The sequence below is a fragment of the Silurus meridionalis genome, chromosome 11 (genome assembly GCF_014805685.1).
Source record: "Silurus meridionalis isolate SWU-2019-XX chromosome 11, ASM1480568v1, whole genome shotgun sequence".
NCBI lineage: Eukaryota > Metazoa > Chordata > Actinopteri > Siluriformes > Siluridae > Silurus > Silurus meridionalis.
Genome location: NC_060894.1, coordinates 14003535 through 14021833, shown reverse-complemented (window position 1 = coordinate 14021833; position 18299 = coordinate 14003535). Strand labels below are relative to the sequence as shown.

Below are 18299 nucleotides of genomic sequence, written 5' to 3'. Positions count from 1 at the left end.
TAATTAAATGCCCTTGATTAATTGAAAGTTTTAGCAGTTTTTTTTGTCTGGAGCGTTCGGCTGTGTTAACGCCGTAGAGTAAAGACATGAGCAGTGATCTTGGAGAAAGAATTTAAAGCTGATCATTCTAAAGAAAGGAAGATCATTTTACAAGTGTAAAACATTCAAGACAGCTGCAGGAGTGGACCGCTCAGCCCAATTCACCCTATGGTCAGACCATCACCAATGCTCAGGATAAATTGCAAAAAAAAACAAGAGTTACACTTCAGACTCTCCATGTAGCATGTTAAATGTGAACATTCATTACAGTATAATTAGAAAAAGACTGACCAAGTGTGGTTTGCTTGGAAGGAGAGGAGAAATCCTCTTCTCTCTAAAAAGAGAACAAGGCTTGAGTTTTAAAAATTGTATTTGAACAAACCACAAGATTTCTGGAACAGTGTTCTTTTGGACAGATGAGACCAACGTGGAGATATTTCCCCATAATGCACAGCACCACATTTGCCAAAAAAAAACAAAGAGCATATCAGCAAAAGCACCTCATACCAACTGTCAAGCATGGTGGTAGAGGGGGTGGGAATTTTGGTTTGTTTTGCAGCCACATGACCAGTCCTTAAGTTGACTATGAACTCTTCTGTACACACAGTATTTTAGAGTCAAATGTAAGGTCACCTGTTTAACAGCTAAAGCTTAACTGAAATTGGGTCATGCAATAAAACAGTGACAGTAATAACTGAATGAAGGTGCTGTAATGGTCCAGGTAAAGTCTAGACCTTACCCTTGGCTGAAATGCTGTTGTAGGACATGAGAGAGCTGTGCATTAACACAAGCTCGCAAACTTCACTGAACTGAAGCAATATTGTAAATTTGATTGGACAAAAACTCCTCTACAGTGATATGAGAAACTGATAGTCATACAGAACATGATTATTTAATTTATTGCTGATGAAGGTGTTTCTGCAAGCTAATGAATCATAAGGTGTTCTTAGTATTTCACACGTTTTCTTTACTTTGGTTTAATTTTGCTAAAAAAAAAAAAACATTCCCATTTTGCCAGGATATGCACCAAATCTGCCACCACTCTGATCAGCATAAAGTGGTTGCTAATGTTAAATAAGTAAATGATCGACGTCTATACGCATTAATGCAGAGGTCTTCAACATTTTCAGCTCCAGGACCCCTTACGCAATAGAAATATGGGGCAGGGACCCCCTGATACAAAATGTGTCAAATATAGCCACTGATATTAATTGAAAACAATCATATTTCTCTAGTTATATTAAGACAATTAGAACTATGTTGTTTGTTGTGCATGTATCATTGTCTGTATATTTTCATATTTGTCTAAATCTTTTTAAAAGATTTATGCATTATAACATATTTTGCAATTAAAATTACAATTCAATATTTTATTTTTTGAGTTTTTACCCATCTTCATTTTTTTTTTTTTTTTTTAACAAAAAATGATTTGTGATTCAACCGATTTAAGGATTTTATAATTTCTCTTGTCTAAACCCAGCCATTATGGATGCACAAGCCAGTGCACTCTTAGTGCCGGTCCCAAGCCCGGGTAAATGGGGAGGGTTGCGTTAGGAAGGGCATCCAGCGTAAAACATGTGCCAAATCAAATATGCGGATCACAAATGAGAATTTCATACCGGATCGGTCCCGGGTTACCAACGACCACCACAGGTATCGTTAGCTGACAGGGTACCGGTGGAAAATGGGCTACTGTTGGCCGAAGGAGGAGAAGGAGAGGAGGAAGACGTCTACAGAGACGGCAGGGAAAGGAGCAGTGCAGGAGAGTGGAGGTTCGGGTTGGTACTTTAAATGTTGGTACTATGACGGGTAAAGGGAGAGAGATAGCTGATATGATGGAGAGGAGAAAGGTAGATATGTTGTGTGTTTAGGAGACCAAGTGGAAAGGGAATAAGGCCAGGAACATTGGAGGTGGATTTAAACTGTTTTATCATGGTGTGGATGGAAGAGAAATGGTGTAGGGGTGATTCTGAAGGAAGAGTACAGTAAGAGTGTAGTGGAGGTGAAGAGAGTTTCTGATAGGGTGATGATCGTGAAGGTGGAAGTTGAAGGATGATGATAAATGTCATCAGTGCCTATGCTCCACAAGTTGGCTGTGAGATGGAGGAGAAGGAAAGATTCTGGAGTGAATTAGATGAAGTGGTAGATGGTGTACCTAGGAAAGAACGATTGGTGATTGGGGCAGACTTTAATGGGCATGTAGGTGAAGGGAACAGAGGTGATGAGGAGGTGATGGGTAGGTATGGTTTTAAGGAGAGGAATGTGGAAGGGCAGATGGTGGTAGATTTTGCTAAAAGGATGAAAATGGCAGTGGTGAACACTTATTTTAAGAAGAAGGAGGATCATAGGGTGACGATAAGAGTGGAGGAAGGTGCACACAGGTGGACTATGTGCTATGCAGGAGATGCAACCTAAAGGAGATTGGAGACTGTAAGGTGTTGGCAGGGGACAGTGTAGCTAGACAGCATCGGATGGTGGTCTGTAGGATGGTTTTGGAGGCGAAGAAGAAGAGGAGCAGTGTGAGGACTGAAAGAAGAATAAGATGGTGGAAACTGAAGGAGGAAGAGTGTAGTGTGAGGTTCAGGGAAGAGGTCAGACAGAGGCTCAGTGGTGTTAAGGAGGTGTTGGATGATTGGGCAACTACTGCAGGAGTGATGAGGGAGGCAGCTAGAAAAGTACTTGGTGTAACATCTGGAAATAGAAAGCAAGACAAGGAGACGTGGTGGTGGAATGAGGAAGTGCAGGAGAGCATAAGGAGAAAGAGGTTGGCAAAACAGAAGTGGGATAGACAGAGTGATGAGAAAAGTAGGCAGGAGTACAAGGAGATGCGGCAGCAGGTTAAGAGGGATGTGGCGAAAGCCAAGGAAAAGGCATATGAGGAGCTGTATGAGAAGTTGGACACTAAGGAAGGAGGAAAGGATTTGTACCGATTGGCCAGGCAGAGGGACCGGGCTGGGAAGGATGTACTGCAAGTTAGAGCAGTAAAGGATGGAGAGGGAAATGTGTTGACTAGTGAGGAGAGTGTGTTGAGAAGGTGGAGGGAGTATTTTGAGCAGCTGATGAATGAGGAAAATCAGAGAGAGAAGGTTGGATGATGTGGAGATTGTGAAGCAGGATGTGGATAGGATTAGTAAGGAGGAAGTGAGAGCAGCGATTAAGAGGATGAAGAGTGGAAAGTCGGTTGGACCAGATGACATACCGTAGAAGCGTGAGATGTTTAGGAGAGATGGCAGTGGAGTTTTTGACCAGATTGTTTAACAGGATTTTGGAAGGTGAGAAGATGCCTGAGGAATGGAGAAGAAGTGTGCTGGTACCGATCATTAAGCATAAAGGAGATGTGCAGTCTTGCAGTAACTACAGGGGAATTAAGTTGATCAGTCACACCATGAAGTTATGGGAAAGAGTAGTGGAAGCCAGGCTGAGAGAAGAGGTGACCATCTGTGAGCAACAGTATGGTTTCATGCCGAGGAAGAGCACCACAGATGCCTTATTTGCTTTGAGAATGTTGATGGAGAAGTATAGAGAAGTACAGAAGGAATTGCATTGTGTATTTGTGGATTTAGAGAAGGCGTACGACAGGGTGCCAAGAGAGGAGTTGTGGTATTGTGTGAGGAAGTCAGGTGTGTCAAAGAAGTATGTGAGGGTGGTGCAGGACATGTATGAGGACAGTGTGACGGCAGTAAAGTGTGCAGTAGGAACAACAGACTGGTTCAGGGTGAAGGTTGGACTGCATCAAGGATCGGCCCTGAGCCCTTTCCTGTTTGCAGTGGTGATGGACAGGTTGACGGACGAGGTCAGACAGGAGTCTCCTGGACTATGATGTTTATGGATGATATTGTGATTTGTTGTGAGAGTAGGGAGCAGGTTGAGAAGAGCCTGGAGAGGTGGATATATGCACTGGAGAGAAGGGGAATGAAACTCAGTAGGAGTAAGACAGAATACATGTGTGTGAATGAGAGGGAGGGCAGTGGAGTTGTGCGGTTGCAGGGAGAAGAGCTGGAGAAGGTGGAGGAATTCAGGTACCTGGGTTCAACAGTGCAAAGTAATGGAGAGTGTGTTAGAGAAGTGAAGAAAAGAGTGCAGGCAGGGTGGAGTGGTGGAGAAGAGTGACAGGAGTGATTTGTGATAGTAGGGTATCTGCAAAATGAAAGGGAAAGTTTATAGGTCTGTGGTGAGACCTGCAATGTTGTATGGATTAGAGACAGTGGCATTGAGTAAAAGACAGGAGGTGGAGCTGGAGGTAGCAGAGCTGAAGATGTTGAGGTTTTCGTTGGGAGTGACGAGGATGGATAAGATTAGAAATGAGTTTATTAGAGGGACAGCGCATGTAGGATGTTTTGGTGACAAGGTGAGGGAGGCGAGATTGAGATGGTTTGGACATATGCAGAGGAGGGACATGAATTATATTGGTAGAAGAATGCTAAGGATGGAGCCACCAGGTAGGAGGAAAAGAGGAAGGCCAAGGAGGAGGTTCATGGATGTGGTGAGGGAAGACATGCAGGTAGTTGGTGTAAAAGAGGCAGATGTAGAGGACAGGGTGGTATGGAGACAGATGATCCGCTGTGGCGACCCCTAATGGGAGCAGCCGAAGAAGAAGAAGAAGAAGAAGAAAGCTAGCTGGACATTCTGCAATTTTGGCAATGATTTGGTCTCTGAGACAAATTTTAAAACTCCTAGAAGATCCCTGTAATCCTAGTCTAAAATCTGTAGTCTTTGAACGCTTTTTTGACATTTTCATTTCAGCCGATGCGATAGTTTTTTGTTTTTTTTCTCCGATGAAATTCTGCCAGTTTTAGAAGATTTCAGACACTCTTCCGCTGTGTGAGTCATATCACAACTGTCAAACCAAGAATAGGAGCACCGAACCTGATGACGAAATTAGCGTGACAACTTCAAACCACCTAAGGGAAAATGCTGAAACGAGTCAGGTGGACACTACAGCAAGAAGAGAAACTTTATGAGTTATGGAGGGAAAAGGAATGTTTGTATGACGTTTTTATTATGAGGGCATATCATGACAGTTTTTCACTGTAGTAGAGTGTGACTTAAGGATCATGTACATACAGTCTGACAAAAAACAATCGCAAAGGAATATTAAAAATGGCACAGTGTGAGTCTGACATTAGATTTCTACAATTATTTTCCTCTTTATTACAGGTATTTAAGGGCTTTATTGAGGGAAAGTTGGATTTTGCTCCTACCTACAAATATGATCTCTTTTCTGACGACTATGACACAAGTGAGAAATGTCGCACACCTGCGTGGACTGACCGTGTGCTCTGGATGAGAAGAAAGTGGGACTTTCAGAAAACAGGTGAGGGCGCTGTTTACATTTTATCTCTTTGTTCTTGCATTTTGCAGTTCAAAGCAGGTCGAACTTATCTCTCTGTGTGTGTGTGTGTGTGTGTGTGTGTGTGTGTGTGTGTGTGTGTGTGTGTGTTTAGCTGAGGAGTTGGATCTGAATGTAGTAGGCGCACCAGTAGATGAGGAAGATCAGCACATGTGGAGCCCTGGTGAGCTAAAGTTCTACAGCAGAGCTGAGCTCAAGACCTCAGACCACAGGTACAACACACACCAAAGCCCTGTTTTTATTGATTATTTAGTATTTAAGATAAAGCCTTTTGGACACATTGATTTCTTCAGTGCATGGATTTGAATGGGAAAAAAAATAATAAATAGCAACATTCTGCTAATCCAGTTCTCTGATACTGTGTTTATGTGGAAAACATTTTTCAAGACCACCTTTAATCTGTATCCACAAAACCATTACTAAATGAATTTCAGTAATCATAAAAACTGTGTTCATCTCCTCTAGACCCGTGGTGGCAATCATCGATGTGGATATTCTTGAGGTAGATCCAGAAGAACGACATCAGGTATACAAAGAAGTGATCGCCCTGCAAGGTCCTCCTGATGGCACCGTGCTAGTCTCTCTGTGCAGCTCAGGGCCTGATGATTACTTTGATGATGCACTGATCGATGCGCTTCTGGACAAGTTTGCTGACTTTGGCGAGGTCATTCTTATCAGGTAAGGGTGTGGTTGGCGCATGATTCCAGCTAATATTATTACTGTGCTTGTGATATGCCTCTAAACAAGATATTGACAGTTTTTTTTGTGAAATTGTAAATCTGAATAAATGTTCATAACAGTATATACATACAAAGTAAACTTATACTGACTTTTATACCATCAAATTATTATGTTGTACATGGAGGCACTATTTATTTATTTATTTATGTTTATTTACTTATTTATTTATTTGTTAAGCTGTATTTTCTGTCATTTTTAAAACAGGTTTGTGGAGGAAAAGATGTGGGTGACGTTTTTGGAGGGGTATTCTGCACTTGCTGCACTCTCACTGAGTGCCTCCACTGTAAGTAAACAGGGTTGTAATTGTTTGGTGGGCTCTAAACCTAAATTAATTTGCTGTGTCTGAATATAAAACATTTCTTGGTTTAGTCCCTTAAAAGCCAAATTTAAAAAATTGGGGGAAAACAGGAGCAAAGATTCTCAGGAGATTATCATATAGTAAGAACCATCAACTCTGATGTATAATAAATGACATCACGTTAAAAAACAAATAATAATTTAAATTGGACTCTTCTTCCAAAAAGCTGATTAGGGATCCTGCAGTGTTTTCGGTGTTCAGTGCAACACTTTTCCATTAGGCTTCTAACAATCTAATAAGGAATTGTTTACAGATTTTCTTATGTGTAACCTTTCCTGCTATATATATATATATTCAGGTGTTGGGAAAAACCATAGACATACGTCTGAAGAGCCCTGGCTGGATCAAGAGTCTGGAAGAGGAAATGAGTGTGGAGAGGATTTGTGGCAGCATTCCCACCTCCGCCAGCTCCACGCTGCTCGCCGAGGACAACGATATGGGAGACGAGTTTGACATGGAGGGTATGTCTGGTTACGATCATGGCTTTTATAAAAACAGAGGTTGAAATAATCAGCAATCTTATTTGACACTGCTGTGTTTTAAAGGCGATGTGGATGAGGAGGTGGAGGATATTCTTCCCCAGCACTTGCAACCTGGTGCTGGGATTGATGTGGGTGTTTCTCCAGCACCCTCACCACGCTCCAGCCCGTGCCCTTCACCAACTCATGGGGAGCCTGCACCCCCCTGCAGGCCGAGCAGAGCTCCACCACGCACAGCCGGACCCCCACAAGGTTGGGTGAAGCAGAAATGCTGCTTACATTTTGTCTTAACATTTACTTTAACAAAGAACATGTGCATGACTAAAAAATTCCACAGAATTTCTTTATACGATTTATTTATTTATATAATTCCAGTTAATTTGTTGTGTAATTTATTTGTTTTTGTTTGTTTTGTTATTTATTTATTTTACTTTTTACAAATGTATTGATTTCACTTTTTCCACTGTGGCTGAAAGGTGGTCTCAGTCCGATCACATGTAGGAGGGAACAGGAAGGTAAAGAGTGAAACTTTTAGAAGTGCCACAGATGAATATGTGTTCTGTACGTTTTTAAGGATCTATTATGGGGAAGTATTTAAGGAGCCTGCTGAAGCTTTTGCTGTGCCTATATAGTGCTGCAGGTTACCTCAAAGCTTTGGATTATTCTCGTGGTGATGGTGTTTATCATCAATTGTTTCTTTTAGTTACTCCTTTGGATTATCAGATGTTAGGAGCTTCATTATCGCAAGGACTGGAACCAAAACGCCCCCCTCCTCCACGACCCAACGCTCCCCCTGCCAGACCTGCACCTCCTCAGCGCCCCCCACCTCCCTCAGGTAAAGTAGTTAACATAATAAATCTTTCATTCTGTTTCTGTGGTTGGATACAATCTCTCTTGGATTGTATCACAAATGTAAAACGGATGATTTTTTACCTATGGGGAAGTTTAATTTAGGGCTTGGTTAGGCCAGTTTCTAGCAACATATTTGTGTGTGTGTTTTTGATGTTGTGATATAGATACATTTCATTTTTCATGGTCTTATAAAGGTCTTAAAAAGTCTTGCATTTGACTTTGTGAAACCTGCAGAAACCCTGTGTTAAAACTGGGCAATTGTACACTTCGTCACTGTTTTCAAATTCCCGTTTGTATTATTACCATTTTGAATATATTACTTCTGTAAACAGCCTCTGAATGTTTTTTTTTATTTCATTGCCGAAATATAAATTCTTGTTTCAAGGCTTTGCAGAGCCATTGAACCTACTTGACTTGAGTGTTAATGAAGGTAATTACAAAAAACGTAGTATTACTTTTCTATATTTATTAAATTTGTGTGTCATGGACACATTAGAAATGAAGAGTTCATGCACTTTTGGAATTTAGGAATTTTTGTTCAGTATTACTTATTGTTTTGTTTTTCAAGATCAGATCTATTTGTGCATGACCTCTCAGTTCTGCTGTGAGTGCCTAGATAAAGTGTGATGTAACAATTGGCAACTGCTTTATACAGAAAATTGTTTGTTTGCATACAGTGCCTGTAAAAGGTTTAGAAACACCTAGTCTTTTATAGATTTTGAGAGACACATGCATGTCCCTTGTGTTTATATTCACCAAATTCAGTAATTTAATAGTATAAAGAATTACTTTGACCGCAAATATATAAATGTACAGATATTACACTTTATTTTCATTAAAATATCGTTCCTTAGCATGAATAACAGTTTTACACTTAGTAGACAGTTCGTTTCTTCAAACATTCAGCTAAAAATACTTTGCCATGCCAATTGTAAAACTTGCCAAAGTTGTTCTTTGCTAGCTGGATATTTCTGACCTTGCAATCCAGTTCATCCCAGAGCAGTTCCTATACAGCTTGGACATATACGTCAGATTTTTGTCTTGTTTTTTCCAGTTAGACAGATGTCCAGTTGCATGTCACTGAAGTATGAAATGGTAGCCTTATTGGCTCAGTATTCTTTTCACACAAAATAAGTCTCCAAGCTTCCCTGCTCTAAAACAATCAAAAACCTTAAGTTTTTACCTTTATGTTTGACTGTGGGTGTGCAGGGCAGAGGCAGTTCTTCTAGAAATGTCAAATTTGGACTCATCTGTCAACAGAACCTTTTTTTCAGCCTTTCACTGTCCAATTCTTGTTTTTGTTGTTTTACCTTGTTTGCTGCATATAAACAAAAAAAGGAGGGAGAGAGAAAGGGAAAGTTTATAGGACCTGTGATGATGTATGGTTTAGAGACAGTGGCATTGAGTAAAAGGCAGGAGGCGGAGCTGGAGGTAGCAGAGCTGAAGATATTAAGATTTTCGTTTGAAGTGACGAGGATGGACAAGATAGAAACGAGTTTATTAGAGAGACAGCGCATGTAGGATGTTTTGGAGACAAAGTGAAAGAGGTATGATTGAGATGGTTTGGACATGTGCAGAGGAGAAAAATGGGGTATATTGTTAGGAGAATGCTCAGGATGGAGCCACCAGGAAGGAGGAAAAGAAGATGGTCAAGGAGGAGGTTTATGGATGTAGTGAGGAAAGAAATGCAGGTAGTTGGTTTAAAAGTGGCAGATGTAGAAGTCAGTATTTATGAGGATAGTATGAGGACGGATGATTCGCTGTGGCGACCCCTAATGGGAGCCAAAAAAAGAGTAAGGAGATAAACCCCTCTCCCGTTCTTCTAAAAACAGTGGCAAAAACCAATATAGTTCTGATAGTTTTCTTCTCCCAAGCCTCAGCAACATCACAATAGGATTCATGCAAAGATGTTTATGGAAATTATTTATTTTAAATCCTGCTCTTGCAGATATTTGTATTTGCACCTGCAGGTGATAATGTCCGGTTAATTTAATTGTTTCTATTTCCCAAACGATAGGCCAACAAATTCTAACTACTTTAACACTGACCAGGCAGTTAATAAGGATGATGTAATTACATGGAGCAGTACCACACTTTTATGCTGAATATGATCTTTGTTTAAGAGCTTCTGACCGCTTGCTTGCACTCACATGACTATTTTGTTCTGTCGATTGCTATCCCCATTTTAATTTACATCTCTAGTCCACATCTCTTATCCATATTAATGTGTTCATATTTTGTGACATTGTTAATAGATAGAAGGTTTTTTTGGATAAGGTAAATACTCAAAGAGTTCATATACAGATATTTTACAGACTGACAGTGTTATAAATGTATAGCTCATGAATTTGATAGATTGAATACCCAGTAACTGAGACTAATGGTAATTCACTTACTCCTCCATGCTGCAAAGGACAAAAAAGTCCTGCTCTACCCAGGGCAGATGTTGCTGGTAAGTAAGTGCACAGAGATTAAATGTCCGTTCTTTTACTACATTTTGAGTTTGTACACAGGTTTTAATGAAATGATCAGTGACTGTTCTTCCATGGTTTCCTCATTCTGGCCCTGTTGGTCATTTAATTTTCATGGGAAAGGGAGTATGCTCTTGCATGCAAGAATAGTGCATGGTTTTGGCTACACATTTGGGCAGATAGCTTGATCTGGCAGTACAGTGTTTGGCCCTTGTTGACCAGGAAGAGGTGAGTCAGGGAGTAAAGGAAGAGGGTGGAGGATATGGCTGTTTGATGAGAGTACTGCAGCAGTTTCTGCATACAGTGTCTCAGATGTTTGTTTTTTTACTTCAAAAACGTTCTCGGGCTTTCAGCACGCTCAGAAAGATAATACACTTGAAAAATGTGGGGATGCATTCAAAACAAGGAAAAGGGTTAGGTAACAGGAAAGTGCTAAAGCTAGATCCAAGGATGGTCTTAGCCAAGTAATTAAAAATGTTTGCTTTGAGGGAGACAAATCTTCTAAATGTAAGTATGATTCCTCCTGTTTTTCAGGACGAGGTCAGGCTACTGGAGCTTCAAGCAGTTTAAGACCTGTGAGTACATTTTGAAAAGACTACATAAAAAAGCTTATTGATCAAACAGAACTTGAGTTCAGGGGATTTAGCCATACCAGAAGAATACACCAATAACTCAGACTAAAGTTATAAAAAAAAATTTGTTTCAGAGCATTCCTCCTAGGGCAGGTGTTATCAGTGTGCCACCACAATCCAGACCACCACCACCTCCCTCCCACCCCGGAGCTCCCCGACCCATAGCTGAGGTTCACCCGGGAGCCCCCCGACCCACTCCAGATAACCATCCTGGAGCCCCGAGACCTGTACCAGAAGCACAGAACAAACCAGCAGAACTCCCTCTGGGTATGTGAACAAACGCAGCAAACAGAAAAGTCTGATAAATGTTACAGATTAGTTTCTTTTTGCCTCAAAATTCCTGTCTGAACATCTATCTTTGTCTTTGGGTACCTGAAGTTAGGTAACCTTGTACTAGACATGTTCTTCTTCCTTCAGGATGTTTACTATAGTGGGACTAAAAGGCCCTGTTTTTTCTTAACCCTCCAGCACCTCCTTCTTCATTGCCTGGAAACATGAGGCCTCAGATGCCCTCTCCAATGCAGGCTCAGGCCTCCTCCCCAATTCGGACACCCATACAGGCCCAGCTGCCTCCACCCATGGTACCCACGCTGCCGCCACCCATGGTACCTGCGCTTCCCCCACCTATGGTACCTGCGCTTCCCCCACCTATGGTACCAACATTGGCATCCCCTCCTCAGCCTCAGCCAGCTGCTACAAGCACTGGAGCATATAGGCCACCTCAGCCTGGCCTGGCATCACCCAAACCACCACCCCGTAGCCGCTCTTCCCATGTGCTGCCACAAGAGGCTGCTCCTGCTCCTGCTCCTGAGTCTCAGGTAAGTCATGTCCTTTAATGCAATTCACGTCACAATATATGTCATACTAAAAGACTGGTAGTGGCAAGGAAACTACCACTGTCTAAGTTCTTGGGTCTTTGGTTTTTTTTTTTTATTACTCTCTTGTTGTAAACATCCTTTAAAGTTCATCATCCTGGGGAGGGTTGCTGTGTATTCAGAGCCTAACTAGGGAACACACTCCAGACAGGAATACACTCTGAAGTGTTCTTCAGTCCTTTGCAGGGCAACATGCACATAATGCACATAATGACACACACCAGCACAACTTGCATGGCAAAGCCAGGTTTTTTGCAAAGTAGGCAATCAGCAATACAGATCTAAAATATATTATAATATATAAAAATGAGTATTATTTTAGACTTTTAGAATTTTCTTCCCCTAATTATCTTACCAAGAAAAGCATGTCACAAGTGAAATCAGTTTGTCTGGATAAAAAGTATTGAATTATATTGTATTCATTGAAAAATATATTGTATTAACACTTTTAAGCTAAATTATTTGTGTGTTAACCACCAGAATATAGACTCAGTCACAGACACAGCTCTATAGGTTACAAAATATGCAGTGATAAATGTGTTTTAATGCATTACTTACTACCAGGTTAATGCAATCTTACATTAAAACACTGTAGCGCCGCTAAAGTGAAACGTCATCTGCGAATTCCTGTTATTCAAGCTGCTCTTTGATTATGTTGACAATTAACATCAAGTCTTTTCTATACAAAATAAACTAATGCATTGTTTACATATTTACCCAAATCAACAAATACACAAATTAGTAACCAGTTTCGCTGTAGGATGCAGATCCATCAGTAATTCAGGATGTTTTGGGGAGGATGTTTTATTTTAAAATTTCTGTTGGTTTCTTAGCTTTTCTTACCCTTTCTCTTCTCTCATAGCTTTACTGTTTCTGATTCTGTGCTTTTCTGCTTTTGTTTATGGGTATGTCTATGTGTGTTTATCTTTCTCTCTCAAGCAGGAGCAGTCCTCAGGTTGAAAGGTATTTAACGCTAGTTCTGGCCTCAGCATTCTGCTCACAGCACCATAGTGCTATGTCCCAGTGTATACTCATACATTGTAGTGACCTCCATGTTCCACTTGATTATTTTTTTATCCCCTTTTTTCATGTTTCAGTTGTTGTAAATTCCATTTCTAGATTTATAATTTTTTTAGCAGTATGTATTTGTTTGGGGGAAAAACTTAACTTGAACCTCTTGATAATGTGCATTTCTAAATTCCAGTTAGTTTACTGGTTATATAAAAAAAGGAAGAGTTATACAAATAGTTCAAGGAAAGTTTTATCACCAATTTTTGTCTGTCATTTGTTTCCGTTTCAGCCATTTTGAAAGTGTCCTCTGTGCAGAATTTCAATTGTACTTTATGTATATATGACCGTACTTTATAATTCATAGTATATGAGGCTGTACTTTTTAGTAAACAAACGGAAAGTCTCACAGACTAATCACATTTGATTATATTTATATTGTTCCTTTAGTCAGTTATGTTCATTTTAGGGTTTTGGATTTAATTAAGTCTTTTCTTGATGAGAGTCAGTCTTAATTGGTTCTGTTGCTGTGTGTTTTCTCTTTAGACAAATGGAACAAATGGAATCCTAAGAGAAGCACAATTGAAAATGGACCCCTTTGATTCGCTGACCTCCACTTCGCTCTCCTCCACTTCCTGGTTAAATAACCAATCCTTGTCTAGAAGTTCTTCACTCCACAGCTCCTTCAACTCATCCACCAGTTCACGATCTCTGAATTCCACTCCAGTTCCATTGTTTCCCCAGTCTACCCCAATGCTGACTCCTGACTCCACAACATTTTTGCTTGCCCCGCCCCCACCTTCGCGCACCCGCTCACAAGAAACTCTCCCATTCTCTTCAAATCCCTTTTTACCTGATATCCAACCTAGACCCAACAGCACCAACCCATTTACCGGCACCACGGCAGCATCGCAGCGTCGCTCACTCACACCTGACTTCGATCTCAAGCCGAGCCTCCACAGAGCCGCCTCTGCCCTTCATCAAAGCTCAACTCTGCCTTCCTCCTTCTCCAGACCCCCTCCGTCAGCTTTAGTACCGCCTCCAAACACAGTCAAGCAGTGGGTGACCTTTGATGATGACTCGGGCTTTCAGGAGTCAGGAACAGCTCCAGCATCAGCTGCAATGATGAAACCTCCACTGCTTCCTTTGCCTGCTAGCGCTCAATTTCAACAGCCCCAAAGCAGCTTTTCCACCTCTGGTTTGGACTCTCACAATAACTGGGCTTCCCTTACCACACCCACATTGCCAACATTGCCCACTCCTGTGCCAGGCAGGACTAATGTTAATGTAACCCCAAGAAACCCAATGATTCCTGACTTCATGGAAAGATAATATATATTGTAATGTTCTACTGATGGTTGTGTGCGTGTGTGCTTGTGTGTGAGAGGGGGGTGTTCTAGAGAGATTCCTTATTTATGTGTGTGGTTTGTACACAAGTGTGCTGTTTAAGTCATGCCTCTCTTACAGGGATAAATCAGTCACGCAACCCAGAGCAGACCTAGAGTAAATATGACCGTTCTAATATTTCTATCTGTCTCCATATTTAGAAATGTATTGGTACATACACGTGTGTGAAATTCTGTGCAATATTTTCTTTTTTTTTTTTTCAGTCAGATTTTCAAATACAATAACTTTTATGCATTTTTTTAATCATTTTGTTTGGTTATTTAAAGTAATGTCTCTCTTGAATGCACAGTGTGTCATTTAGATTCTTGGGTGGAGAGGACTTTTTAATATGGCCTGGAATTTTAGTAAAAAAAAAAAAAAAACAGCTACAGCATATAGTGACTCTGTAACCCCTTATGATTTCTCTTTAATTATGAATGTATGATCAGTCTGTTTTACATATAATATCTGTTATCCCCCTCCAAAAAAAAGGGGTGGTGCATATCCATGTTATGCATTACTGTGTAACACTGATCATTTTTCTAATTACAAACAGCCACTTATTTCCTGTGTTCTTATATCTCTATACCAACATGCTCAAGTGTATAAGTTGTGGATATCAGTATTACGTAGCTGTCAATGTGGTTTAAAATGTGTACAATAGTCTCAAATGTGTATATTAATATATATTATATACGTGTATATTTTATATTTATATATATATATATATATATATATATATATATATATATATATATATATATATATATATATATACACACACACACACACACATTTTAGACTACTGTATATATAGTATATAATATTATATATATTTGCTTGTAATAAGTACCTGCCATACTGGTATTGCACTGAAATGCTCTAATCCTTTTGAAAAAAGCAGAAAGCGTATCTGTTTTTTTGGCATGAGTGCTGTGTGCCCTCCCCTTTGCCATCACCCTTGCGTATATTTCCTATGCTTCTGTTTCACATAATCCAAAGTGTTCAACAGAACCGCTGTGCATTTAATGAATGTGCATATTTTAGTGACTTCTGGTGTTAGTCTCTGAAGCCAAGGTGTGCGACCCTGTCCATACCAGCAGGCTACATGTACTTAATCTCACAACTTTTAATTTCACAGTGAGTTGGTACTTTACTTCAGTTTCACTGGGAATGTGGTTCTTTTTGTTCTTTGTGTGAGAAAAATAATGCCATGTCATAGTGAGTGATCTCTGTCTGCATATATGCACTGTGTACGTCTGTGCTGATAGGGTGAGGTTCTTTGTTGTTTGGAAAGCTTATCTAGCTGTTTGTGCGCATCCACTCTCCTTGTACGGAATGAATCAAACAGGGCCTTTGAGCATGTCTAAACACGCACAGTATGACAATATATGTGTTACATGTTGCTTATATTATTAGCATTTACCTCCTACCTGGTGTTGTTGGTTACCATCACTGTGCAAATCGGTGTCATCATCAGTTTGAAGGTCCTGTTACTTTCTGTGCATTCCATACTGTATTGCTTTCGATCTGGTAATGTGCTGTTGATTTTTTCTTGCCATTTCTGGATTAATATATTTTACTCGTGGAGTGTTTGGTTACACCGCTTTCTTACTTTGTTAAAGTGATGGTCTTAGTACTGCTCTAAGGGCAGTATTCACATTTCTGTCATTCGTTAGATATAACTGAATAAGTTTTAATTCTTAAATACATGTTACGAGGGCATTCTGTGGTAAAATAAAATGTGGAAATCAGACGGGACAAAGGGTATGGAAGACAAGCAAGCCACCTCATATGTGACACATTGAAGTGTCATGTTATTTGACAGTTTGACCTTTGTGAGTGTGTGTGTGGAATGTGTTTAGTATGAATCTGAATTCATGTACATATACATTGAATATTGAGGGCTTGTTCCATGACCAGATGTTAATCATACAGGTACAGCGGGTAGGCTACAGAAAAACTATACCTTTTTGCACTTCACTTCTCACACTCTCTATTCACTTCTTTTTTTCCAGAGTATGTAGTTGTTGCAAAACTTGAACATTTCCCTTAAGGCAGAGCAGATGGCCATTATTGGATGAGTCCTAAATTGAAACCCTTCCTAAATTTGACTGAATGGGAAATTTTGAGCTTTGTTTTATTTCAGCTGTTGGAAATAATGTAACCACTGGAAAATAATAGCATTATATTTACTGTTCGGTTGTATTCAGCTAATAATCAAATCAAATCAAATCATGCAAATATGTAACTATTAACTCATTCTGTGATAGACGTTTGTAATTTTAGCTCAGTAGTAGAGATCCTTGTGTTGTTAACTGTTAACTTAGTGGTATACCCACAAACCATGACTGCAGCTTAGTTTCTTAGCATTCAACCTGTGATTTAAGTTCATATCAAATTGCACACATGTATGGAATAATTGTTGTTGTCCGTATGCAATAATAAATGTAAATGTATTCATGTACGTGTATTAGTAGTTTTTGATATTTGGTTCCGTACAAGACAGTATACTGGGTGATTCTCAAGGTTTGTAGACATACAATTCTCAAGGTGGAGACTAAAATTAATTATTACACTTGTAATAGATTCACCATTATTATATTATGACTGTTTCATGAGGTGAATAAGTTTAAGCAAAACCTTGATAACTTAAATGCAAATAGATTTAAAGAATACGTTTCAAGTTTATTTCTATAACGCTTTCCACAGTGGACATTGTCTCAAAGCAGCTTTACAGAATTTAGAAATTAAAGTGAATTATGTGTATTTATCTCTGATGAGCAGCCTGGGGTAACTGTGGCAAAGAAAAGCTCCCTTAGATGAATGAGGAAGAAAACTTAAGAGGAACCAGTCTCCAAAGGGAAACCCAAATGAAAATTTGTTACATCAGGGGTCCACAACCATCATGTCAGTACTGGGTTATGGATCGTTTGGTACTGGGGAGCACACAAAGAATAACTTTTTTAAATTCTATTGCCTTTTCTGGTCTGCAGGGTGTTTTATTAAAATAAATAAATAATGGTAAGTTACATTTTCATTATATAATTCAAATAATAATAAAAATAATGTTTGTATAATAGTAATATAATATATGATGTATAATATGCATATTTACTGTTTTATGGGAAAATTGCATAGCGTGAAACTGGTATGTGATGCAAAACACTGGTATGCTTACAGAAGTGGGAATAAAATCTTGTATAACCAGGCCAGGAACTAACAAAGGAGATCAGATTGGCTAAAAAAAAAAATACTCTGAAAAGCTGGAAAAACTGTTTTCAGCCAATGACCCAGCATCAGTATGGACTGGTCTGAGGAACATCACCAAGTACAAGTCACCACCCCCACAGTCTGTGCAGAATCAACAACTGGCTGAAGATCTGAATGTGTTCTACTGTCAGTATGAAAAGCCCAGTCTACCACCCACCACCCCCTCTGATCTGCACTTTACACATTCACCTAACACCCCGTCCTGCCTCCCTCTATATTCAACCTGCGTTTAAGGTATGTGTAGAGGATGTGAAACAAGTCTTTAGAAGACAGACGACTTTTAAAGCTTCAGACGGTCTTTCGCCTGCCTAAAGGTCTGTGCTGACCTACTGACCCTTATCTTCACTCAGATCTTTATAGATCACTGGAGCTGTGTGTGGTTCCCTGCTGCTTCAAATGCTCCGTGATCATTCCGGTCCTCAAAAAACCCCAAATCACTGGTTTAAATGATTACTGACCTCTCACATCTGTGATCATGAAGTCATTTGATAGACTGCTACTAGCCTACCTGAAGGACATTGCTGGACCTCTACTGGATTCCCCTTTAGTTTGCCTACAGAGCAAACAGGTCTGCAGATGATGCAGTCAACATGGGACTGCATTATATACTACAACATCTTGACAGACCTGGAACCTTCAGCAAGGATCTTGTTTGTAGACTTCAGTTTGGCTTCTAATACCATCATTCCTGACCTTCTCTCAGCCAAACCGACCCAGATCTCTGTGCCCACCCCAATCTGTCAGTGGATCACCAGCTTCCTGACAGACAGGCAGCGGACAGTGAGGTTGGGCAAACTCATATCCACAGTCTTCGGCCTTATCCAGGATTGAGAAG

At 40.0% G+C, this 18299-nt stretch overlaps 1 protein-coding gene across 7 annotated transcripts in view; it reads left to right on the top strand.

Moving 5' to 3' along the window:
• synj1 (synaptojanin 1) overlaps positions 1–16654 on the top strand; it is a 37002-nt gene extending 20348 nt beyond the window's left edge. For 4 of the 7 annotated variants that reach the window (XM_046860825.1, XM_046860824.1, XM_046860826.1 and 1 more), the window contains 12 exons: positions 5197–5353; positions 5484–5601; positions 5855–6067; positions 6335–6413; positions 6787–6949; positions 7034–7219; positions 7671–7802; positions 10233–10271; positions 10825–10865; positions 10997–11189; positions 11391–11740; positions 13352–16654. In XM_046860825.1, coding sequence (XP_046716781.1) covers positions 5197–5353; positions 5484–5601; positions 5855–6067; positions 6335–6413; positions 6787–6949; positions 7034–7219; positions 7671–7802; positions 10233–10271; positions 10825–10865; positions 10997–11189; positions 11391–11740; positions 13352–14137 — 2457 coding nt within the window. In that variant the 3' untranslated portion in view covers positions 14138–16654. Of the gene's footprint in view, positions 1–5196; positions 5354–5483; positions 5602–5854; positions 6068–6334; positions 6414–6786; positions 6950–7033; positions 7220–7670; positions 7803–10232; positions 10272–10824; positions 10866–10996; positions 11190–11390; positions 11741–12736; positions 12761–13351 lie in introns of all 7 variants that reach the window. The other 3 variants (XM_046860830.1, XM_046860829.1, XM_046860828.1) reach the window with 3 other exon arrangements.
• The last annotated feature ends 1645 nt before the right edge of the window (positions 16655–18299 follow it).